Source organism: Calliphora vicina, chromosome 3 (genome assembly GCF_958450345.1).
Source record: "Calliphora vicina chromosome 3, idCalVici1.1, whole genome shotgun sequence".
NCBI lineage: Eukaryota > Metazoa > Arthropoda > Insecta > Diptera > Calliphoridae > Calliphora > Calliphora vicina.
The window spans coordinates 35,270,498-35,297,425 of NC_088782.1; the positions used below are offsets into that span (position 1 = coordinate 35,270,498).

Here is a 26,928-nt window from a genome sequence, read left to right on the forward strand (position 1 = left end):
CTTTGAAATAGCTATCATTAGATATCCATATTGTCTATATTAATGACTTAGTAATCCAAATACAGATCAAAAATAGGTCAAAAATTGAGGTTGTCCCGGTTTTTTGCTCATATCTCCGTTATTTATGGACCGATTTTGCTGATTTTAAATAGCAAACTTGTCGAAAGCATGTCTGACAGAATTATTGAAGATTTGGATTCCGAAAATATCTGCGGTCTTCAGAAAATTGATTTCAACTAACAGACGGACAGACAGACGGACATGGCTTAATCGACTCCGCTATCTATAAGGATACAGAATATATATACTTTATAGGGTCGGAAATGAAAAATGTAGAAATTACAAACGGAATGACAAACTTATATATACCATTCTCACTAAGGTGAAGGGTATAAAAATATCTGTAATACCTGAGGTAAATTTTGAGGAGCTTTTAGGTTCATATAGAACTGGTTTATGTCTAATTTCATCACGATATTAATTATTATAAGACAATTACAAATGTTCAAGTTACTTTCTGAGGAGAAATAGGGACAAATGTTGCCCGATTGTCGCCATACTTTACAGTATAATTTCAGAGTACTCAGAACTAATTGTCAGAATTTATAGGTGAAATCACGTACATATATTGCACATACCAAATACCAAACAAATCTTATCAATAGAGAGTATTCGTGAAAGTTCCTCTTGCTTGGGTCCTATCATGCTTTCAACAGACAGACAGACGGACATATCTAGATTATCTTAAAATCTTATGATGATGGTTCTACGACCATTATTTCGATATGTTACAAACGGAATGACAAAATCAATATACCTCCATCTTTTTGGTGGGTATAAAAAGGTATTACTGAAATATTTCACCCTTTCAGCATGTAATACCTAAATGTCCCTTAGGAGGAAATAATAAACATGAATAAATTTAATGATTCTTGATTTGATGTTTTTTATTTCACCCTAAATTCATGTTTCATTCATTTGAAGAATAAAAAAGTATTTTTCGATAAAACTACAATTACACAATTTACTTGTGTTTCTTCAGTTTGTATTTAAACCCATGTGAATAGTTCCACGATCAAGAACGCGACATTCATACTCGTTTATAGTAATAAAGAAATTTTAATAATTTTTTATAATTTGCATTTTGCCTTCAATTTTGTTTATTTTTAAAAAATTTTTAAAAAAAGCATGAAATGCTCTTTATTTAGTTTTGCCGAAAATAAAAATTTTTCAAATTGAAATAAAATTTTTATTTATGTATATTTTTTAATGAAATTTTACAGTTATATAGATTTTTTTTATTGACAATGCAAAATTAAATTTAAATTTACATAAGAAATAGGCGTTTTTTGGTATCAACATTTTTTAAATTTTTTTCATTTAAAATATTTTATGTAAAGTTAGATTTTCAAAAAGTATAAATTCCTTACACATCTTCTTAGAATTTTTTTTAGATGACTTAAAAAGAAAAAGAACTTTTTTCTTAAAACAATTAGCGAAAAATCGCTTTTTTGGATTCAGTCATGAATTTTAAACAATTATTTTATTGTTCTTAGTCCAATAAATGAAATATGGAGAAAATCGGGAAATATTGGAACCCGCTGTTATCAAAACACTAGTGTAGATTGGGTAAAAATGTTGCAAATTTAATTTACAAATGCGAGTATCTCCTAAGGTATAAAGCTTCCTTCGAGTTATAATTTTGAGTCTGTATTTTGTGATTCACAATTTTCTATAGGTTTTCTGTGATTTGGAGATTGGGAAACAGTTCACTTCAAAACATGTACCTCAAAATGTTTTAACCACTGTGTTTCATGCCTGAGGTGTGTTTTGTGTCATCGTCATTCTGGAATCTCCAAACTAAGGGCATATTTTCCTTAGCGTAAAGATACAAAACGTCGCACAGTGCGTTTTTTTTGTTTGTAGCTGACGTTTTTACCTTTATTTTGGTATATTAGCTTGTATATTACGTTGTGACGGAATGTAGTTATGATGTCTAGAAAATTGATAGTTATTTTCTTAAGAATAAGTTAAGTAAGATATATTTTTTTTGCTATTTGCATATGAAAATTATATAAAAAATGGAGTATTTATTGTATTGAATAACATAAAAGCCTTTCTGAGTCCATCTTTTTGTCGAATAATTAAAAAAAAAATTTTAGAAAATTAGAAATATTTTATTTTCCAATAAAATTTAATAAATAATAATGCCCTACACTAAGAAAATGAACAAAATAATAATTCTTTAAAATTTCAATAATTTATTTTCATGAATGATTTTCGGAAGAGGGCCTCATATGGGAGCTATGACTAATTATGGACCGATCGCCATGAAATTAGGGGATGTGATTTATGTCTATATGAAAGTTATTTGTGTTGAATTTTTGACTAATTACACTATGCAACAAATGAAGACTTTTGGAAAAACACAAGATCATGACAGTATAGGTTCGACTCTACTACCAAAGTGTAGTAAAACTCTATACTCAGTTTGTCCATTTTGGTGACCGATTTTTTTTTATGGGCCCCCAAAGTTTCTGATAATCAGTGGGTCCTCTAAAAAAGGTATCATCAGTTTTTGGTTAACAGCTAATTCAGACTTTGTGATATGGCTTAACTTTATATTGCAATAATATAGCTAAGAGTCCGCCAAATAAATTTTGTTAAAATTTTTTTCCCAAAAATAGCTATTTCGTGCACTTTTGTTGAAAAAATATAGGAAGAAAATTTTTTTTTTTACTTTTTTTAGAATAATTTCCAGGGACTCCTAATTTTTCAGTAACAATATTTTGCAAAGTTGTAGCTACGGTAAATCTGAATAACTCTAGTGAATATATCAATGCAATCCGAACATATATAGGCATTCTAAATAGCTGTCAAAAATCACTTTGTAGCTTAAAAATTTTAGTTTTTTTTACTATTTTTTGACTCTAAAACAAAAATTTTTTGTTAAAAATGTATGTTCGAGTGTATAATTCTCTATTGTGCTGGAATAACGAAGAATGGGCAAATTATTATCGGTATGATCTTGATTACGCATGACCGGCTTGATGGAAGATATGAAATAACATTAAAATTTTTGAAAGTGTGCAAGGTTTGTGGAGCTTCTGAAGAGTAAATATAAGCTTTTTATATAAGTTTTTGATATCGGTGGAAACCTTATGACTTGGAGATTGATATTTTAGTGAAATGAATTAATTTTGTGTTTTTTCGGACGTATTTTACCTTAAAAACTAACAATATTATAAAATGGTGATTTTCCATCAAGAAAAGTAACAACTTTGAATTAATGTAAAATTTAAACAGTTAGAGCTATCACAATACAATTTGGAAGTAATATAGATCTAAATGTTCTTAAGGCAATGGCATCACTAATGTTTGCCATTCTTTGTTTTCAAACATCGAAATTTCTAAAACGGGGAAAATGTGTTCCAAAAACTGAGTTTTTTTTTAGAAAATAGCTCACTTTGACGTTATTTACAGTATGATAGTAAAAACGTTTTGTATGTATATAAACAACATATAGGGCTATACAAATATGATGAGTTTTTGAGGATCGGTGCTTTGCGTTTCTAGTATTTTTTACTCAAACCTAAAATTTTGTTTCAAAATTGGCCAAGTTTGGATAGGGCTGGGGGGTACAATGTCCGCTTAAGTTAATCAAATTTTACTTTATACGTTTTTGCATTAAGTTCTCTTTCCAGATCATACAAAAATGTATATAGCCACGAAGAAAATTAGTTTTTTATAAAAGAAAAAATATGGGGACTTTTTTGGGAAAAGACTTAAAAAACACACGCATACAAAGTTGAAATATATAAAAAGATGCTTCAACTTTCGATGTGTGTAACTTTTTTAGGGACGAAATAATTCTTATCGCGTCATATATAAAAAATAAATTTCGACCTTTCGTAGGCCCATCATATATAAAATACAAAAAAAAAAGATCGAGCAAAATTTAAAAAAAAAATTAAACCTAAATATCTCTTGAACTGAAAGAGATAAGCTATTTAAGCTAGAGATAAAAAAAAAGACTTGGCCGCTATTTCAAAATTAGCAACACTGTGCGTCGTTTAAAATCGATCTGCATCTGATACTAGTCATAGTATATTTAATGATATGAAGTGAATCTGAAAAAAACTGTATTATTGAAAAAACATTTTATAGTAAAAAAATTTGTTTGGTGAAAAAAAAAAATGGATTAAAAGAATGTTTCCCGATTTTGACCCATTCACACCCAACATACAGGCGGAAATGGCTACTTTACGGGGTCGCAAATGAAAAATGTAGAAATTACAAATAGAATGACTAACTTATGATATTATGGTATTTACAAAGCAATGATTTAATTTTTTCAAACATTTTCTGACCCTTGCTTTTTATTACTGCTTCACAGCGAAGACACATCTGATAAAGTTTCCTTCGAGGTATAATTTTTAGTCAGTAATTTCCCACATGTTTTTTGTTGGATTGAGATATGACGATTGAGCAGCCAATGCTTATTTCTCACATACTCAGTTTTTGGAAAACAATTTCTTTAAATGAAACAAAAAGTGGCTTACAAATTGGTATATTAAAAAAGGAGCATTCCATTTGGATTTTTTTAACCACAGGCATTTAAAGTCTGCATATTTTAACATAAAATACTTTCTTTTGCAAAAAAACTAAATAATTTTGAAATTTCCCATATACCCGTATATAAGACATATTTCTCATGGCCGACACATTAAGTTGTTTGTGCAAAAATAAAAATCCTAGTCTCCTCTTTTCTTTTTGTTTGCTACAACTGTAAATAAACCTTAAACCTGGTCATAAACTTGACTTTATAAGCTTTAAAGATTAAATGGTAAAAAAAGGTGTACGTATCTATGTACCAAAGTACGTATTATGTACCTACAAATATGTACGTAAGTAAGTACGTACAAACAAATTGACTTTAAGCACACGAGTCTACAGATACAGTGTACTACATACAGCATGATATGTACTTACTACACTCGTAAAGTACTAAGTACTCAGTAAGTTTGAAAATAAAATGAGTCGAATTATGCAAAAAAATTTCTTAGTATGTGCGAGTGTTTGCAAGTTGTAAATGTAACTAAATGCAAATATTTATGCAAATATTAGACACTGTAAGCACTAAAGACATGTTTGTTGTATGTTTAATACAGCAAAATAAGAAAAGACAACTGTTGAGGCTACAAAAAAATATTACATTACATTACACTACGTTATATTACATTGGATTTTTTTCTATTTTTTTTCGAGCATTATAAAATTATGAGTATTAAATTACTAAACTAACATTTAGTAGGTACATACTCGTGTCTTGTAGTTGAGGGCCGTTTTTATACCCTTCAGCTTCGTGAGAAGGGTATATATAAGTTTGTCATTCCGTTTGTAATTTCTACATTTTTCATTTCCGACCCTATAAAGTATATATATTCTGGATCCTTATAGATAGCGGAGTCGATTAAGCCATGTCCGTCTGTCTGTCTGTCTGTCTGTCCGTCTGTCTGTCTGTTGAAATCAATTTTCTGAAGGCCCCAGATATCTCCGGGATCCAAATCTTCAACAATTCTGTCAGACATACTTTCGAGAATTTTGCTATTTAAAATCAGCAAAATCCGTCCATAAATAACGGAGATATGAGCAAAAATCCGAGACAACCTCTGAAAATTTCATCAAAAAACACAATGTATTGCATGCTTTGACAAAAAAACAACAAAACGTATGGTTGGATGTGCAAGCTATGCGTATTTTGTTTTTTTTGTGTTTTGTTTCTTTTGGCGTTGTTGTTGTTTTTTATACAACTAAACGTTTGTTTGGTTGTGTGTTGGTTTTTTTGACAAAAAAACAACAAAACGTATGTTTGGATGTGCGTATTTTGTTTTTTTTTTGTGTTTTGTTTCTTTTGGCGTTGTTGTTGTTTTTTATACAACTAAACTTTTGTTTGGTTGTGTGTTGGTTTTTTTGACAAAAAATCAACAAATCGTATGTTTGAATGTGCATGCTTTGCGTATTTTGTTTTTCTTTTGTGTTTTGTTTCTTTTGGCGTTGTTGTTGTTTTTTATACAATTAAACGTATGTTTGGATGTGTGTTGGTTTCATTGCCTTGCGTATTTTGTTTTTGTTTTTTCTTTTGGTGTTCTGTTTCGTTTGGCGTTGTTGTTTTTTGTGTTCTTGATAAATTTAGGATGCTGTACGCTGAAAGTGGGCAATGTACATACATACCTATATACTTATTATAAAAAATAATAATACATCCACAACAAAGGTGAAGGGTATATAAGATTCGGCATAGCCGAATATAGCACTCTTACTTGTTTGTTCTTCTCTTGTGTGCTGTGACATTTTTTTTGGACAATCAATAGATCACGTTTTTTGGTTGTATTTATTACAAATGTGAACCACACGCGTGTTTATAATAATTGAAATTTGAATAATTTGTTTTATATTCTACAATGATAAGCAGTTTTATGTTGTTTATTTAAAAGAAAAGAAATTTAGTTTTTTAAGAGATGCTCTATAATGGGTAATAATGAATTTGCAGATCTAACCTTCATTAGTAATGAGTTTTTTAGAAAATCTTAAGTATTTACACAACAATGACATTTTAAAGACCTTCAAATATAACAAGTAAGAAAGTATGGTCGGTCAAGCCCGACCATATAATACCCTACACTAAGTAAAAGAGCAAAAAAAATGTTTTTTTTAAAATTTCAATAATTTATATTTTTGAGTGATTTTTGGAAGTGGGCCTTATATGGGGGCTATGAACAATTATGGACCGATCACCATGAAATTTGGTCGTGTGATTTATGTCTATATTAAAGTTAACTGTGTTGAATTTTGTGTGTTTACCAACATTTTTAAGCGATTTAAGCACGTTAAAGTGATTTTCGGAAGCGGGTCTATATGGGAGCTATGACTAATTATGGACCGATCGTAACAAAATTTGGTGACATGAATTTTGTGTATATAAAACTTATTTGGAGCGGAATTTGTGGAGATACATATATAAATTAAACATTTATGACCGATAAAGTCCAATTTCGGGAGGACATTTGTATGGGGGCTAGGTGAAATAATGGACCAATTTCAGCCAGTTTCAATAGGATTGGTCCTTGAGCCGAAAAAATAATATGTATCAAATTTCATCGAAATATCTTCAAAATTGCGACCTGTACTCTGCGCACAAGGTTTACATGGACAGCCAGCCAGCCAGCCGACCAGACGGACGGACGGACATCGCTTAATCGACTCAGAAAGTGATTCTAAGTCGATCGGTCTACTTTAAGGTGGGTGTTAGACTAATATTTTTGGGCGTTACAAACATCTGCACAAACGCATAATACCCCCCCCCACTATGGTGGTGTAGGGTATAAAAACAGAATTCCTAAAACGTGGAAAATATATCCCAAACATTTAGTTCTTGTCTATAATAGTTGCCAATCTGCAAATTTATTTTAAAGTATAAGAGATATAATGAAAATTCATTCAATATTTGTCCGTATTTGTGCAAAACATTGCAAACTGAATGCAAAACATTGCAAACTGAATTGCAAATCTTGTATTTTGGGACCAGCATTTGCTAGCAGACTCCAGTTAGAATGTCGTGAGGGAAATAAAGTGGATGCTTCTACTGATTAAATTAGGGCTGCTGAAAGCTCTTGAAATAGAACATTCTAGTTTTGTCCGTGAGATAATTCATGAAACTTTTAGAAGGTACTGTATTACCAGTATTACCAGTGTATTCTTGTAAATTATAAAGTGTGTTTTTAAAATGTGTGTATTAAAAGGGAGTGACTATTAATGTTGTTGTATAAATTTAAATAAGTAAAGAGATGTTACACATTTTAAAATACTGATCGCTTTTATTTGCAATTAAAAAAAATACGGTTTATTTAAAGGAAGTGTGATTGCAAAATAAGAAGCAGTCATAAAGTTTGTGGGGCTAAAAGTGGAACAACTCAAAAAGGAATTGTGTAAGTTGTAGCTACCTATAACAGGTCATAAATTAGAATTGAAAAAGTCACTGATATATGAATTCAAGATGCATGATATTGACATCGGAACTTTCGAATTCGAGTATAAAGAAGAAGTGAAAGTCTGTATCCGTGCAACAACAAGCAGCATGTATTTGAGCACAATGTTTACTGCTATGATGGAAAAAATTCAAAGAAGTAAACGAGAAATTTCAAGAAGCTTTTAGAACAAACAACGAAAAGCTATGAGCTGAAGTTCATGAATATTCTAGAGTGAAAGCTAAAGCTATAGAAGATAAACTTCATGAAATGTGTGTGGTTATAAATAGCAGTTTGGATTCTATTGACAAAAAGGTGTCCGACTTAGGGAGCTGCCTAGAAAACAAGCCGTAGACATCAGTGATAAACTGTCCGACTTAGAGAATGTTGTCGATAGAAAACTACATGATCTAGAAATAAAAGTTGAAATGTCTTCAATGCCAGGATGGACCGGTGCGAGTTATTCCAGAATCTTCTAGTAAAACAAAGGCCCCTAGTTTTGATGGCAGCACATATTTTAATACGTTCAAGTTCCAGTTTGATACAGTTGCCAAGAGACATTTATAGAACAATGAAACAAATCAATAGAGTTGATTTTGGCCTTGAAGGGAAGTGCATCAGAAGTTTTGGAATGCTTAAAAATTAGTTGCTGGAATAATTATGTAAATATGGTAGCGAACACAAAAAATATATATACCGGATGGAATTACGTATCAGAGTGCAGAATGAGAAGCTGTAGAACTTCGCGTTGGATATTGAACATTTGGTATACTTGTCTTACCGTTGATGGATCAATTCAAGATTTGTGAATATTTGAATTCCAAATTTTGAAAAATTTGACCTTTAACCTTCAGGATTTAAGGTTTAACGTCTTCCAATTTTAGTAAAACTTTCAGAATATATTTAGAATTATTTAAAATTCATAACATTAAGGAAATAGAGCTCATTCGATAAAAAATTTCCAAATAATTGGTTTTTCTCGAAAATTTCAAAATTTAAATTGCAGATACGGAAAAGCTATAAGAGATATTTTCATAATTTTTCACATTTTTATTCCCTATTATAATCTCAATAAATCCAAATGAGATGATCAAAAAATTTTGAAATTTGTTTAACAAAATTTTTAAAAATTTGAAAATGGAGTTTTGAAACTGCCAAAACATCAGAGGGCTTGCGGCACGTCTTAACCCCACCGATTTACCTAAAATTTTTTCAGGATGATTTTTTTTACTAATGTTCACCAAACTGGGTGATAATGGCCAAAATTCAACTTTTGTTTATTAAGGGCCACCCTAGTGGACACGCTCTCAAGAGGACTAACTGAGTACAATGGTCGAAGAAAAGGTATGCGTCATTAACCCATTCATAGTAATTCATTTTGTTATGAATTTAAATCATTGGACGGCACAGAGGGGAATGAGAATAAAAAAAAGAGGGAAATAAATCTGTAACTTCTAAACCCTTACGCAGATTTGAATGAAATTTCACATGCGCAAAGAGGAAGTGTAGTCGAGTTTAAGTTTTGAATTTGGACCCTATGACCCCACCAGGAGCGTGACCAGGGGTTCCCAAAATAGGACACCTCGGGTATGTTCAATTTTTAAAATGATCCTATTTCTTCGTTTGTGTTTCGATTAAAAAAAAAAAAATCTATTCTCCGATTTTATCCATTTTTCTTTTATAGGATTAACAATAGATCTATATATCAAATAAAGAAAGAAGTGTTAAAAAATCATGACTGAGTCCAAAGTTACATGCATTTGAATATAAAAAAAATTAAAAAAGGCGACTTTTCGCAATTTTTTTGAGAAAAAAGTACTTTTATTCTTTTTCAGTTATTTAAAAAATGTCTAAGAGGATGTATAATGAATTTATACTTTTTGAAAAGCTAAATTAACGTCAAATATTTTAAATGAAAAGAAAAGTTATAATTTTTGATACCCAGGGGACCAAGTCCATTCAAAAAACGCCTATTTTTTATGTAAAATTAAACTTTAGGGCAAAAATTCTCAAATCGCATACTCGATATCAAAATATAGTAACCTATTTTAGATGGCCCAATAAGTTCTTAATTATCTTGTAAAGGGTTTCGATAACCTGGCCCCTATTATGGATATTATAGCCAAAAAACGAAAAAATCCCATTTTTGGGATTTTTCAAGATTTTTTTTGGGAATTGCGGGATACTTGATTACAAATTTCAAAATTTGTTTTTAGTTTTCCATTTTAAATAGAAAAATCTACATAACTGTGAAATTTCATTTAAAAATATTCATAAATAAAAATTTTATTTCAATTTGAAAAATTTTTATCTATGCAAAATTCAATAAAAAGCATTTTTTGTCATATTTTTCAAAAAAGTATTCCATGAATTTTTTAATTGTCAAAAGTTATATACATTTTTTAAAAGTAGACAAAATCCTCTATCCATTGATATATAACATGTCTACCTTATGTTTTTTACGTGGCAAATAAATTAGGGAAAACTTAACAACTTGCGGTGTTATCGGAACCTTTTACAAGATAATTAAGAACTTATTGGGCCATCTAAAATAGGTTACTATATTTTGATATCGAGTATGCGATTTGAGAATTTTTGCCCTAAAGTTGAATTTTACATACAAAATAGCTATTTTTTGAATGGACCTGATACCGTCGGTATCAAAAATTGTAAATGTTTTTTTCATTTAGAATATTTGGCGTAAAGTTAGCTTTTGGCGAGAAACCTAGCTAGAATAAAGATTTTTCTTTAAATACGCAAAATAATAATGGTAATAAACTAAGAAACATCTTAAATCACAAAAACTAACTTTTTTAAAATGCTTACTTTTATTAAATATTAGAAACTAGCTGACCCGACAGACGTTGTCGTGTCCAAGTTAAAAAAATGATTGTGTTCGATTTGTGAATTTGTGAGAAGCGGTTTGAAAAGGCCATCACTCATATTTCAGACCAAAAACCAATTTTTTATATAAAAACTCAAAATATCTAAATTCGCATAACTTGGCCAATAAGCGTTTAATCAAGAAAAAGAGCTCGATCTGTGATCACTCATATTTCTGACCAAAATTCAATTTTTTATATAAAAACTCAAAACCGATGTATTTTGCAGATGTATTTAATAAGTGGGCGTATTAGTGGACGTGGACAATTTTTATTTATGTAAAAACTTTTTTGCGAACTATGTATTGCGAACATTAAAAAGAAATTAGTTAAATCGGTCCAGGTGTCCTGAGATTTTATATATATCGAAAAAAAAAAATTGGGGTGGTCAATTTTTCTTTCAGTAAAAATTTAAATAGGATTACTATGATCATTTAAACAAAAAATTAGATAAATCGAAAAAAGTGGGCGTAAAAGTGGGCGTGGTCAATTTTTCATTCCGTAAAAACCTAAGTTGGGCTATGATAAACATTTAAAAAAAAAAAATTGTCTAAATCGGTCGTTCTCTACTGATGCAATTACCAACGAACGACATTTGATTTTTATTTATATAGATAGAATAATAGATGTTATAAACCAAAAATGATGTAAAATACTTTAAAGTGCTTTCAAGTTGTTAGAAAATATGTTAGCATAATTCTTACACATGGTTACTTAAAAAAAAAATCGGTTACTTTAAGCTAGAAACCACTGAGTTAAATCAATATTTCGTGCATACTTTGAACCTGTGTTTAAAAAGCTACGATAACTAACAAATTTTTAACTGTTGCTACAACTACTGCTTCAAAAAAGTGTATGTAGCGGTAGCAGTAGCATTAGTCTTTTTTCGTTTTCTTGTTTTTTTAAAACTACTGCTACCTTCAAAATATAAAACTCTTAACAGAGCAGTAGTAATAAAACATGAATTGTAAATGGAGTAGTAGCATAAAAATACAAATCATTGCTACTGCTCTATATCGAGTTTTAATTTTTAAGGTAGCAGTAAAGTAGCAGTTGATGCAGCAGTTAAGGTAGCAATAAAAGTAGTCAAAAAAGAAAATCTTCAGTCATAACACCAAAATTGACAAAATTAAACACTGTGTGTTGTTTTTGTTTTGAGAGAGTTTGAAAGAATTATTCGATTTTATTCGTCTCAGATGTTCGTGTTGCTAACAGAAAGATCGAGTTTTCTATGTGTATAACAAAAAAGCCGAACTTATGTTTACAACACGACCAACATACACAAATATACATTCACAACAACAACACATAATATAATTTTTTGGCTGAAGATTTTTATTTTTGACTTATTTTATTGCTACCTCAACTGCTACTTAGCTGCTACTTCAACTGCTACTTCTTCTACTACCTCAACTGCTACTTCTATTACTACTAAATTTTAAAAGTAGCAGAATTAATAAAAAACTAATGACTGCTATATCAAAACTTTTTCTTTTTTAAGGTAGCAATAGAAAATAAATTACTCTGCTACTTTTAAATTTTTCTTTTATTAGTACTACTACAACTACTGCTACCAAAATGTGAAGGTAGCAGTAGTAGTAATTATTGACTCCGAGTTTTTATTAATTTTTTAACTAGACTACTTGTGTTTTTTCGTTGCTACTGCTACTTGTAGTCTAGTTTTTTAAACACTGATTTGAACACCGCACTGTGCAAAATGCGGCAAATTTAAATCGTTTGTGCACTCGCGATAATATGAACACCCCAAAATATGAAAAATTTTTACTTCCATAGGGTACTCTAAAATATGAACTTAGTGAACTAAGCTGTTCATATTTTAAAGCTTTTAAAATGTGAACATCTTATTTTTGTTTTTTGAATGTATTTTATCTATCTACACAGAGTTGAAATCTAAATCAACCGGGAAGTGGCTAAATTCCAATTCAACTGCTTAATAATTTTTGGACTTCCCTAGCTGTTGATGGGAATTTTATGATATTCGAAAATATGAACAATCTTGTAAAAGTGAACTGGCCTGGTTTTAATTAGTTCATATTATCGCAAGTGCACTGTAATTATTTTGGGGTAATTGTTGTGAGGTATCATAAAATTCGTTGTAACCCGACATTAAAACATTTAGCTTTTTCAAATAATTTTATGCTAAATAAGTAGTTGCCTTTTTGAAATATTTATTCTAAAATAAATCTCTTATTGTATTCGTTCAAATGTACGAAAATAAACCATAAATTCAACTCGTGCATTAAAATTGTCAAAATAACTTAATCAATAAATAATATATTGTAAGTAAAGGTCTATTAGTTAAACAAGAAAAACATTTAAATAATTTCGTTTTTTTTTCTAAATCATTGTGTTAATGAAAATGAACAATACAAGTTAAATAAAAGAATGAAAAAAAAAAGAAAACTGAAAAGTATTTCAGTGCGTAAATATAACGGAGCGTTGTGAGCTGTTGACGTTAATGTATGCGGTCTAAACGTTTCATTCAATTTTCATTTGTAGGAGTGTAATAATTAAAAACGCACACAATCACACAGCATACAAACATTCAAACGAACTAATCAACAGATTGATAAACAAACATTTAGTTCTAATTCGAATTGAAAATTAAATTCTAATAACAATTCTGGTTACCGGTGCTTTAGAATATAACTCTCTATCTGTGTCTAAATTGAAAGTTGTCATGATTGAGTTTTGACAACTCAATCCAGTCTCGTTAAATCATTCGTGTGCTCATGTACACGCACCACATTTTACGCTTCATAATTTTCAGCACCCAAACAGGCGTCAGTCAGTAGCAGTTTCCTGCACAGTGTTCAAACATTTAATTGAAGTGGTTGCTTTTCTTTTTAAATACAAAATATATTATTTTGTGTGTGGATGTGTGTAGCTGTTTGCGTGTGTGTGTTACAATGAACAACAATTTATTATTCTCTGCGATATTGCTGCTGGTGTGGGTGACATTTGAACAATTGAGTTTTGTTGCCGCCGGCTTTGGTACAAGTGTTAATTTAACCGAATTTCGTACACATCGTCAAAAACGCGGTTTAATTTTCACAAATGGTGGCACAATAAAGGTAAAAAGCAAATCAGAAAAAAAATATGTTCCAGCAAAATAACAAAATAATAATTGATAATTTCATCAATAATTTACTTTTGAAATACTTCATCTATTGATTGGAAAACATACGCATTAAAAAATGTTAATGGAATTTTTATGGTGACAAACAGTGATGAATGAATATTTTAAAAATGAGTGTAGAACAACAAGTTTAATCTAGTGAGAAGTGTCACATCTGTTGGATTTGACGAAAAGACATTACTAATTGACTATATAATGGTTAAGAAATAATGTATTGTAATTAATTGGGTAAATATGTACGTGAGTTTTGCACTTGATGTGTGAGAACAAATGTATGGCAAGATAATGGAAAATTTATGAAATTTTGTTTAGAACTAGATCATGCAGAAAATGGCAACTAATTGAAATCAATAAATATGGAACAATGAAATTAATAGACTGAACGGTAAAAAACTCAAAATATAAATTCAGATTCAAAACTGAACTGATCATCTTTTGAGGTCAAGATCAAATCAAGCCAATACTTTGTTCCAAAGTTAAGCGTATCCCAGAGAGAGCATCCTGCAATGATCGAAACAAATAGTAGTTGGTTTGGGCATGGTCTGCGCTATAGAGAGGGTGAAGCAAAACTTCCTAACCACTTCATTCAAAATACTTTTTAACAGGTATTACAACATGTTGCCTAGCGTCGTCATAATGGAATATTATAGTTTCATGTCTGGCCTTATATTCTGGGAATTTTTCGGCCAATGCTCGCTTTAAATGAATCAGTTCGGTTCCTAATAGATAGGACCCTTTTGGTTCCATCAAATACGAAGCCTTACCTTAGCGCCATGGATATTTTTCTTTGGTGTCGATTCGGCTGGTTGTTCGGGCTTCACATACGATCTCTTATGCTTCGGGTTATCGGAATGAAAGTGATATTCATTTATAGCGTTCAAACACGATTCAGGTTATCGTAATGGATCAATTTTTCATCCCAAGTAATGATTCGTTGTAAGAATGATTTCGTATGGTACCCAATTTCATTTCATATGATACCCAATTTCTCTGCTTTTGGATGAATACTGTTGCTAGGAAACATTTTTAAAGTGCTGCTTGAGAAGCTCACAATATGCTTGCATGCTCTTGTTCAGTTTTACAACAATATATATAGAAAAGTTGTCAGTTTTCACGACAATTTTTCTATATAGAAAAGTTGTCAGTTTTCACGACAATTTTTCTATATAGAAAAGTTGTCAGTTTTCATGACAATTTTTCTATATAGAAAAGTTAACGATTTTCACGACAATTTTTCTATATAGAAAAGTTAACGATTTTCACGACAATTTTTCTATATAGAAAAGTTAACGATTTTCACGACAATTTTTCTATATAGAAAAGTTAACGATTTTCACGACAATTTTTCTATATAGAAAAGTTAACGATTTTCACGACAATTTTCTATATAGAAAAGTTAACGATTTTCACGACAATTTTTCTATATAGAAAAGTTAACGATTTTCACGACAATTTTTCTATATAGAAAAGTTAACGATTTTCACGACAATTTTTCTATATAGAAAAGTTAACGATTTTCACGACAATTTTTCTATATAGAAAAGTTAACGATTTTCACGACAATTTTTCTATATAGAAAAGTTAACGATTTTCACAACAATTTTTCTATATAGAAAAGTTAACGATTTTCACAACAATTTTTCTATATAGAAAAGTTAACGATTTTCACGACAATTTTTCTATATAGAAAAGTTAACGATTTTCACGACAATTTTTCTATATAGAAAAGTTAACGATTTTCACGACAATTTTTCTATATAGAAAAGTTAACGATTTTCACGACAATTTTTCTATATAGAAAAGTTAACGATTTTCACGACAATTTTTCTATATAGAAAAGTTAACGATTTTCACGACAATTTTTCTATATAGAAAAGTTAACGATTTTCACGACAATTTTTCTATATAGAAAAGTTAACGATTTTCACGACAATTTTTCTATATAGAAAAGTTAACGATTTTCACGACAATTTTTCTATATAGAAAAGTTAACGATTTTCACGACAATTTTTCTATATAGAAAAGTTAACGATTTTCACGACAATTTTTCTATATAGAAAAGTTAACGATTTTCACGACAATTTTTCTATATAGAAAAGTTAACGATTTTCACGACAATTTTTCTATATAGAAAAGTTAACGATTTTCACGTTAATTTTTCTATAGAAAAGTTAACGATTTACACGTTAATTTTTCTATAGAAAAGTTAACGATTTACACGTTAATTTTTCTATAGAAAAGTTAACGATTTACACGTTAATTTTTCTATAGAAAAGTTAACGATTTACACGTTAATTTTTCTATAGAAAAGTTAACGATTTACACGTTAATTTTTCTATAGAAAAGTTAACGATTTACACGTTAATTTTTCTATAGAAAAGTTAACGATTTACACGTTAATTTTTCTATAGAAAAGTTAACGATTTACACGTTAATTTTTCTATAGAAAAGTTAACGATTTACACGTTAATTTTTCTATAGAAAAGTTAACGATTTACACGTTAATTTTTCTATAGAAAAGTTAACGATTTACACGTTAATTTTTCTATAGAAAAGTTAACGATTTACACGTTAATTTTTCTATAGAAAAGTTAACGATTTACACGTTAATTTTTCTATAGAAAAGTTAACGATTTACACGTTAATTTTTCTATAGAAAAGTTAACGATTTACACGTTAATTTTTCTATAGAAAAGTTAACGATTTACACGTTAATTTTTCTATAGAAAAGTTAACGATTTTCACGTTAATTTTTCTATTTTATAAAAAAGTTGCCCGTTTAATTAGCAATTTTTTTAATGAAAAGTTGACCGTTCTTTTTCCAATTTCCCTATAGAAAAGTAACACATTTTCTTTGGAGTTTTATACTGAAAAGTTGCCCATATTCGTGGAAAATTTTCTACAGATATGTTGCACTGTTTATTGGAAGTTTTTATAGCGAAAAGTCTGCCATTTATCTAACAACTTGTTATAGAAAAGTTTTATTGGCAGTTTTATCTATGAAAAGATTGTCACTCGATCATCAATTGTATCGTCGAAGAATATTCCTGCCGATTTGTTTAACCTTCGCTTTACCAAAGGTTTTTTATGTACGTGGTTTACCAATACCCACCCGGGTGATACTGCACTTCTATACATATATCCGACGAACAAAATTTTAAAAAATCGAAAAAACCTTATAAACAGTTTAAAATGTTTTTATTAAATAATATAGAACTCTAAAATTTGTTCATTGAGTCTAAATTTTATTTAAATCGAAACAAAATGAAAAAAATTATTAAGCTAACAAAAACCGAGTGGTCACCCGGGTGGGTATTGGTAAAGCGAAGGTTAAAGAAATGTTGAACAAATTGCAGCGTTGTGCATTAAGAAAGTGACAGTTGGAGACTAAGGGTTTTTCAAGTTTAATGTCCTGTTTTTATATTGCTAGAATTCTGTGTTATCATTAAAGGATTTCTTCTTAGTTTTATTCACATCATAAACAAATTTATTGCAATTTACTTAGCAATTGGTTGTCTTTTTACATGCAAAGTCTTTTTCAATATTCATTCATACACAAACCAATATCATCTTTCATCATTCATGAGCTCATAATGTATGTAGAAGTATACAATTTAATTTAAGTTTTAATAATTCTCAAAGTTGTCCGTAGGTCCCTCCATGCCCGTACGCTTGGCTGATCCCTTAGCATGGCGTTCATTGGTGTGTTCATACACTCTGCAAGGCGGTCACTATAAAATACCTCCAGAACCGGTATATCCATGGGACAAATGGGAGGATACTTTTGCAAGATCTCTTAATCAAATGAGATCAAAATTTGAACGGTACGGTGATTACGAACAGGATGAGTCACGTGAATTTCTGTACATGGTGCTGGAGAAATATATGACACGTAATGATAATGATGGCCATCAGTGTCTACTGAGGGCAATATGTGAAAATGCACAAGTTCATGAGCATGTAGGAGTATTTGCCAAAGTCTTAGATGTTGTATTAACGTAAGTACTTGCTGGCGTATGGTTAAATAATCCAGTAATCACTGCTTATTAACATTGAAGATGATTATAATTTCTTTTGTTTTCCTTTTGTTTTGCTTTAATTAAATAGACCAGGAATGGAACAGTTGGATAACTCATACAGAATGGCATTGCAGGCTGGCCGGCATGGTGCTGATTGTATACAATTATTTAATAAATGTCCCAAAGGCTCTAGTCTACTGGATCAATATATTGATGAACTTTAACGTTAAAGCTTAAATGGCAACACACAAATCTGAAAGAAACCAAAAAAAAAGAAAGAAAAATAATAAAATTATTCAACATGCTAAATCCTTAACATAATCTTATGAATTCCTTAAACGTTTGTAGGTATTTTCTGTTAAACAAACAACCATCTATGATTTGGTGTTTTTCTGCTTTATTTTTTTCTTATTTGTCGTTTATTTTTTTTCGTAGTAAATTCCACAGCACAGTTTTACTACATTTCAGAGGGTAGTTTGGTAAATTGTTAGCAGAACTTTAAAGGTATTGAATTTGCAATGAAATACTCAAAAAAAATATTTATTTTTTACTGTGCTCAAAGTTGTGCCTTAAAAATATATTTATTTTTTTCAAATTTTTACCTTTTATTTTGTAATATTTATGCAATATAAATTTGTTCAAAGTATTGGCCATTGCACAGTGGTTTAGAAACTTTTTTTTTTGGAAATAATTCGGTATCTTGGGAACTATTAGATTTATTCTTACGAAATTTCATATGGTTTGAGCTGAGCAGTTTTCGAGTTAATTTACATTTGTTTAGCTTCCTATCACTACTGGGGCCAGTGTGTGGCGCCTCAAAGTTGGTCACCTTGGTTCTCAATTTTTTTTTAAAAATCGCTAAACATCCATTTATGATCCGAATGAGCTGAAATTTAAAATATAAATTGTGCTTAAGAAGATCTTCAAAAAATGAGCTTACGCGTGTAGGTTATCTCTATTAGTTGAAGAGATGTTTTTTTTCTCTTTTTTTTTCTCCATTACCCCAATTGGGGGCATTTGGCTTCCATAAAGCATCTTCATCTTATACGAATTTGAAGTAGTTGTTTTTTTTCGCGTATTTCCCATGTTGATTGCACTATCCTTCCTAATTATTGGAGTATCGTGCGTCTCTATGTAAGGTGTTGCCATTAAATCGATTGTTATTGTTTGTATCAGTTTAAACGGTTGTTGTTTCAGCAAAGTAGATGATTGGTCTGCTGTAGCGGGTCTTCGGATACATGTATGATGTTGCCATAGGGATTCAATGGATTGTTATTATTGCCTTGTGTCAGTTTCGTTAATCGGTTGTTGATCCAGCTAAGTAGATGATTGGTCTGCTGTAGCTGGTCTAGGATAATGGCGCTGCCATCTGTCGTTGTCTAGAAACAACGACCTCTGTGTGGTGTAGTGGTGGGGAACCTTGCTGATCTTTAATTCCTACCTTTTTCTCCCAGGGGGTGGGTGGTGGCGTTCTGCCTGACCTTTTCTATGATGTTATCCTCTTTTTCTAGGTGGAGGACTGGTCAGGGGGCTTCTTGGTCAGGGGGCTTCGTCCTCTACCAGGGATCGAACCTGGGGTGCTTGGTTTTGTAGGCAAGCACTTTAACCACTACACCATGCCGCCACTGAAGAGATATTTAGGTTTATTGATTTATTATACCCTTCACCTTCGTGAGAAGGGTATATATAAGTTTGTCATTCCGTTTGTAATTTCTACATTTTTCATTTCCGACCCTATAAAGTATATATATTCTGGATCCTTATAGATAGCGGAGTCGATTAAGCCATGTCCGTCTGTCTGTCTGTCTGTCTGTCTGTCTGTCTGTCTGTCTGTCTGTCTGTCTGTCTGTCTGTCTGTCTGTCTGTCTGTCTGTCTGTCTGTCTGTCTGTCTGTCTGTCTGTCTGTCTGTCTGTCTGTCTGTCTGTCTGTCTGTCTGTCTGTCTGTCTGTCTGTCTGTCTGTCTGTCTGTCTGTCTGTCTGTCTGTCAGTCTGTCTGTCTGTCTGTCTGTCTGTCTGTCTGTCTGTCTGTCTGTCTGTCTGTCTGTCTGTCTGTCTGTCTGTCTGTCTGTCTGTCTGTCTGTCTGTCTGTCTGTCTGTCTGTCTGTCTGTCTGTCTGTCTGTCTGTCTGTCTGTCTGTCTGTCTGTCTGTCTGTCTGTCTGTCTGTCTGTCTGTCTGTCTGTCTGTCTGTCTGTCTGTCTGTCTGTCTGTCTGTCTGTCTGTCTGTCTGTCTGTCTGTCTGTCTGTCTGTCTGTCTGTCTGTCTGTCTGTCTGTCTGTCTGTCTGTCTGTCTGTCTGTCTGTCTGTCTGTCTGTCTGTCTGTCTGTCTGTCTGTCTGTCTGTCTGTCTGTCTGTCTGTCTGTCTGTCTGTCTGTCTGTCTGTCTGTCTGTCTGTCTGTCTGTCTGTCTGTCTGTCTGTCTGTCTGTCTGTCTGTCTGTCTGTCTGTCTGTCTGTCTGTCTGTCTGTCTGTCTGTCTGTCTGTCTGTCTGTCTGTCTGTCTGTCTGTCTGTCTGTCTGTCTGTCTGTCTGTCTGTCTGTCTGTCTGTCTGTCTGTCTGTCTGTCTGTCTGTCTGTCTGTCTGTCTGTCTGTCTGTCTGTCTGTCTGTCTGTCTGTCTGTCTGTCTGTCTGTCTGTCTGTCTGTCTGTCTGTCTGTCTGTCTGTCTGTCTGTCTGTCTGTCTGTCTGTCTGTCTGTCTGTCTGTCTGTCTGTCTGTCTGTCTGTCTGTCTGTCTGTCTGTCTGTCTGTCTGTCTGTCTGTCTGTCTGTCTGTCTGTCTGTCTGTCTGTCTGTCTGTCTGTCTGTCTGTCTGTCTGTCTGTCTGTCTGTCTGTCTGTCTGTCTGTCTGTCTGTCTGTCTGTCTGTCTGTCTGTCTGTCTGTCTGTCTGTCTGTCTGTCTGTCTGTCTGTCTGTCTGTCTGTCTGTCTGTCTGTCTGTCTGTCTGTCTGTCTGTCTGTCTGTCTGTCTGTCTGTCTGTCTGTCTGTCTGTCTGTCTGTCTGTCTGTCTGTCTGTCTGTCTGTCTGTCTGTCTGTCTGTCTGTCTGTCTGTCTGTCTGTCTGTCTGTCTGTCTGTCTGTCTGTCTGTCTGTCTGTCTGTCTGTCTGTCTGTCTGTCTGTCTGTCTGTCTGTCTGTCTGTCTGTCTGTCTGTCTGTCTGTCTGTCTGTCTGTCTGTCTGTCTGTCTGTCTGTCTGTCTGTCTGTCTGTCTGTCTGTCTGTCTGTCTGTCTGTCTGTCTGTCTGTCTGTCTGTCTGTCTGTCTGTCTGTCTGTCTGTCTGTCTGTCTGTCTGTCTGTCTGTCTGTCTGTATGTCTGTATGTCTGTATGTCTGTATGTCTGTATGTCTGTATGTCTGTATGTCTGTCTGTCTGTCTGTCTGTCTGTCTGTCTGTCTGTCTGTCTGTCTGTCTGTCTGTCTGTCTGTCTGTCTGTCTGTCTGTCTGTCTGTCTGTCTGTCTGTCTGTCTGTCTGTCTGTCTGTCTGTCTGTCTGTCTGTCTGTCTGTCTGTCTGTCTGTCTGTCTGTCTGTTGAAATCAGTTTTCTGAAGACCCCAGATATCTTCGGGATCCAAATCTTCAATAATTCTGTCAGACATGCTTTCGAGAATTTTGCTATTTAAAATCAGCAAAATCGGTCCACAAATGGCTGAGATATGAGGAAAAAACCAAGACAACCTCGATTTTTGACCTATTTTTTTACCTATATCTGGATTACTAAGACATTAATATAGACAATATGGATATCTAATGATAGATATTTCAAAGACATTTGCAACGACGTATATAAGACCATAGTAAGTTGGACCTACAATGGGTCAAAATCGGGAAAAAAATTTTAAACCCGAATTTTTTTTTTTAAAAAAAAAATTTAAAACCCGAATTTTTTTTTTAAAAAAAAAAAATTTAAAAAACAAAAAAAAATTTTTTAAATTTAAAAAAAAAAAATTTTTAAATTTAAAAAAAAAAAAAATTAAAATTTAAAAAAAAAAATTAAAATTTAAAAAATAAAAATTTAAAATAACAATCGAAAATTTTTTTTTTTCCAAAAAATTAAAAAAAAAATTAAATTTTGTTTACCTAAAAATATTTAAAATTTTGAAGTATAATTTGGTGAAGGGTATATAAGATTCGGCACAGCCGAATATAGCACTCTTACTTGTTTTTTTTAATTTTGCTCTATCTTTTTATGTTCTTTCAGAAATGGCGGGCCTACGGAGGGTAGAAATTAATTTTAAAATATTAGCTGTATTGGCGGCAATATTCTAAATAAAAAAACTGTCTGACAGTTATCTCGTCGCTATGAAAAGTTACACACATCAAAAGTTGGAACATGTAAAAAGGCCGTATTTTTTCCTTTTTTTTCCCAAAAAAACCCATATAGTTTATCTTTTGTAGAAAAAAAATTTCTTCGGGACTATATACAATTTTTATATGATTCGGAAAGAGAACTTTTTACAAAAGAGTGTAAATTAAAATTTGGCTCACTTAAGCCGACCCAGTGTCCACCAGAGCTATACAAACTTGGCCAATTTAATAAAAATATTTAGGTTTGAGTAAAAATACTATAAACGCAAAACACCGATCCTCGAAAAAGCTCCATATTTGTATAATAGGGTGGGTGACCGGATCTCATATGGGGGAAAAAAATATCGGAATCTTGTTCATCTGGACCCCACAAAGCGATCACTCTTTTCATATATTGATATAACCGAAATTTGAGCTCGATTAAGTGTTGTTAAAATAGGGGATCACATGGGGATCTTTTGACAACATAATAGGGAATAAAAATGTGAAAAAAGTATGTCAACACCTCCTATAGTTTTTCCGTACCTGTGATATAAATTTTGCGATTTTCGAGAAAAACTATTTTTTGTGGCCATATTTAGGCGAATGAGCCCAATTTCCTTACTGTTATTAATTTTAAGTATAACCTATTCAGAATATTATATTCCAGGTAAATTTAAATATAGTCTGAATCGTGAAGGTCAAAGGTAAATTTTTTCAATATTTGGAATTTCTAATGGAAAGATAGCGAAATGTTATATATTTTTGGGCCGATTTTGATGAAACTTAAGAAAAATATAACATGAAGTCAAGGATTTATAATAACAGCTTAAAAATTTGAAATTAACCCTGAAAAGCACTTGGGGTTATACAATGTATAACCCTAGATGTTTCTTAAATAACTAAAAAACTTCATTTTTTGGAAGATATTTTCCCCGTTTTAGGAATTTCGGTGTTGGAAAATTTTAAATTTCAGGTCATTCACATCATAAATGATTTTTTGAAGATTTTTAAAAAAAATTTAAGACCCGAGGTGACTAACTTTGCGGGGCTACTCAAATCAACTCAAAAACATTTCAGCTCCAACTATGTAACAATATCTCCAATAGTTCCCGAGATATCGAATTATTTCCAAAACAAAAAAATTTATCTAAACCACTGTGCAATGCTCTGCCTCATATTGCAATACCAAGGAAGTTTTTGATTCGTTCTTCGCCTCAAAAGATGAACAGTTCTTTTGGCTCGGAATTCATATGTTGCCAGAAAGATTTGAAAAGATCATAGCTGACAATGGCCAATACTTTGAATAAATTTATATTGCACAAATGTTTTATTTTTTGAAAGCCTATGTCCTTTTGTACGATTCATTTGTACTATTTATTTTATGCAATTATTTCTTTCTAACATTCCATTAATTTCTATAATTACTTTTTTCATAAATAATTAAGTGAAACATTATATGATACTTAAGTTCAAACACGACAACATTTATAGCTAAAAAATATTAAAACAAAATACACCAATTCCAATGAAAATATTGCAGTTAGCTTAAATATTTCCTGAATTCCACAATTATTATTAAACGTTTTAATGGAACATTTCTGGATTTACTAACATTTGTGTCAGTTTGGAAATAATTGTTAATTATACTTTTTGCGGGAAATGGTGTGACAAATGCAAACACGATTCTGTTACACAATATTTAAAATAAACTTTAGTTTCAGTATATAATTAACAATGCAATTGACTACATTAACAGTAATGACAATCATAAACATTGTATTGCCAACAATTGTAGCAAGTATCAAGCAGCAGTACAACGATGTCTCAGACCTAATCAGGCAAATCAATCGTGAAGGCAAATTGGAGTTAAACATCTTAATAAACTATGATCGAATGATAAATACAACTGAACAATTTCTGAAAGCATCCCATAATTATAACCGATACTCAATACAATGTAACAGCTCTATATAAAAAGTTTACAGACCAGATTCTTACAGTGGCTTGGCTAAATGAGGAAAATTTAAATAAAACCCTAAAAACAATGGATGAATTACTGTGGACTCTACATTTTAAGGATATTTTGTTGATATATCAGGGAGCTAAACAGAATTTTCATTATATATTTGAATTGTGTTGGATTCATGGTTTCATTTCGGTTTTGTTATGGTCGGATAAACAATTATATACCTATCATCCCTATCCTGAGATTAAGGTTGTACAACTAAACAATGTGACCGAGTTTCAAAACAAAACTCATTTGCATAATTTCCAAGGTTACGAAATGGTTGTACCCGATATAACGTTTCCACCGGTCTGCTTCAGCTACCATAATAAGCAGGGTAAATTGTTGCGTGTGGGCTACTTTTACAAGTGGATAGAAATATTTCTTAGGTATCATAATGCCACGATAAGACATGAGTTCTATGACATGTGGCAGTCTAAAGCTAGTTTGGCTATTGTCAACAAGTTTCTGGAGAAAAGTAAATTCAGTTTTGTGCCAGCGGAGCTGCCCAGAAGTAATGATTATGCCTCGAGCCTTACATTGATAGTTACCAAGATTCAATTGATAGTGCCCAGCAGTAATGAAATTGCTAACAATTTGTATCTCCTCAAACCTTTTAACATGCATCTGTGGTTGTACATCATTCTATGTGGTTTGCTGTTCCTGATGCTAATCGTTTCAATTAATGTATTGTTTGATAAGCAATTTAATGTGGCTCAAGCCTTGTTGCAAACCATCAAAATCATACTCTTTCTCGCGGTATCTTTAAAAACGCAACGCTCTCTATTAAGTTATTACTTATGTTTATTAATTCTATTCACTGGCTTGTTTCTAACCAATTTCTATAGCAGCAGTCTCTCCAGTTTGCTTACTTCCAAGGTATATGAACCCGAATTACAGCAGCTAGAGGACATCAAGCGTAATAATTTATTAGTTTTTGAACATACAGCAGATGGCCACACTACTCAGAAACTGAATATACCAAAATATCTAAAGCAGCGCTTTTACAGCGGCAACAATTCCGAGTTTAAAATTAAACGTCAATCACTGGACATGTCTTACATGTATATGGGTCAAGAGGATTTAGTCGATTTTATTTTGTCGCAACAACAGTTCATGAAGAAACCAAAAGCTATAAAACTTAAAGAACCCTTAAAATACAAACAATTTTTTATCACTCTGCCTCATCGTTCGCCTGTTATAGATCAATTTAATCGATATTTGTTATACATGAGCGAGAATGGCATTTTAAAGAAAATCATGCGAGACACTAACTGGCATGGTGTTTTAAGTGGCAATTTGAAAATACTTATGGATGATGAAGTTGAAAAATCACTAACAATTAAACATTTCCAATATGCTTTTCTAATGTGGATTTGTGGTTTGATGTGTGCTATTATGTGATTTTTAATTGAATGTTTTCATCGGAATATTATGAGTTTAATGGCAAAAGTTATTAATAAAATTGTAAAGTTATCAAAATAGTAATAAGCGTGAAGTTTTAGGGAAATATAGAAGTGTAAAATTTAATAAATGTAATAAAAACTTGAGCTAAATATAAGTACACTCAGGTCTCGTCTTATGCGATAGATGCGTTCCATAAAAAAAAGCATAAATTGAATTCGCATAAAACGATACTCTAGCTTCATATAAAATTTAATGATTCGTTCCAAAATTCTGAAAAAGGAAATTCTGTAAATATTTATGATTAATCTGAATCACTGAATAATTGTCTGCATCGTTTTGGAATTGGTTCAATATTTTACAAATCATATTGTAAAATATTATTTTCATCACTAGAATTAAAAAAAAACATCTAAAATTTTAAAATCTGTAAAAATTCTAAAAAAAAAATCGTTAATTTAAAAATCGCATAAATTTGATTCCGCATAAAAAAATCCGCATAAAACGAGACCTGAGTTAGTCTTTATAAAAAACCGACTTTTTAAAAAACCGGTTTTTCGGTTAACCGACATCGAAAAAACCGATTAAACCGGTTAACCGTCATATATGTGTAGAAAACATAAAATGTCCAATAAAGTATACATAGCATTAAAATTTGTAGTTTTTAGTAGTCAGGAATGGATAATATTAAATAACTATAAATATACAAAAGTGCTGAGTCATTTTATTTTGTAAAAATTGCAAAATTATTATCTCAGTCAAATGGAATTGTGTATAAATATGCTACTAAATATATAATACGTACTTGTTTTAATTATTGGTTTATTCATTAAATTCCAACCAAAAAATGTAAATCAATTTTTTATTTAAATTTTTGCTAATTTTGAAATTTATTATCACCTTAACTTTCTGATACGAAAAAGAAAATGTTACAAGTCCTAAAAAAGGACCTATAAGATGAAAACGCACTTCTTCTTATATGTGATTATTTGTCATTATAAATCATACCAAATAATTAATAAAACTCCATTATCAGATTTCAAAAATGTTTCAAATCATGGATTTTAGAACGTTTTTTGTCTATCCTGCAATATTTCTGAAAAGCTAACAAAATGATTAATAAATTAAAATTTTAAGAACAAAACACACTA

General features: G+C 31.4%; 2 protein-coding genes across 2 annotated transcripts; both read left to right on the top strand.

The window, feature by feature from the left end:
* The first annotated feature begins 13,793 nt into the window (after window positions 1–13,793).
* On the top strand, window positions 13,794–18,387 carry LOC135954827 (uncharacterized). The gene is made up of 3 exons (XM_065505065.1): window positions 13,794–14,004; window positions 17,712–18,067; window positions 18,177–18,387. Exons 1-3 carry the CDS (start codon window positions 13,840–13,842, stop codon window positions 18,310–18,312), a joined length of 657 nt encoding a protein of 218 aa, XP_065361137.1. The 5' UTR covers window positions 13,794–13,839; the 3' UTR covers window positions 18,313–18,387.
* A 6,025-nt stretch (window positions 18,388–24,412) lies between these two features.
* On the top strand, window positions 24,413–25,777 carry LOC135955393 (uncharacterized). Its single transcript, XM_065505744.1, has one exon. It carries the CDS (start codon window positions 24,413–24,415, stop codon window positions 25,775–25,777), a length of 1,365 nt encoding a protein of 454 aa, XP_065361816.1.
* Window positions 25,778–26,928: the final 1,151 nt, after the last annotated feature.

What these genes read in the sequence shown, in the direction of transcription:
- LOC135954827 (XM_065505065.1), top strand. Translation starts at nt 13,840, where the DNA reads ATGAACAACAATTTATTATTCTCTGCGATATTGCTGCTGGTGTGGGTG. An exon ending in CAAATGGTGGCACAATAAAG is followed by an intron (nt 14,005 to 17,711) that starts GTAAAAAGCAAA and finishes TAATTCTCAAAG; the next exon opens with TTGTCCGTAGGTCCCTCCAT. An exon ending in GTCTTAGATGTTGTATTAAC is followed by an intron (nt 18,068 to 18,176) that starts GTAAGTACTTGC and finishes TTAATTAAATAG; the next exon opens with ACCAGGAATGGAACAGTTGG.
- LOC135955393 (XM_065505744.1), top strand. Translation starts at nt 24,413, where the DNA reads ATGGATGAATTACTGTGGACTCTACATTTTAAGGATATTTTGTTGATA.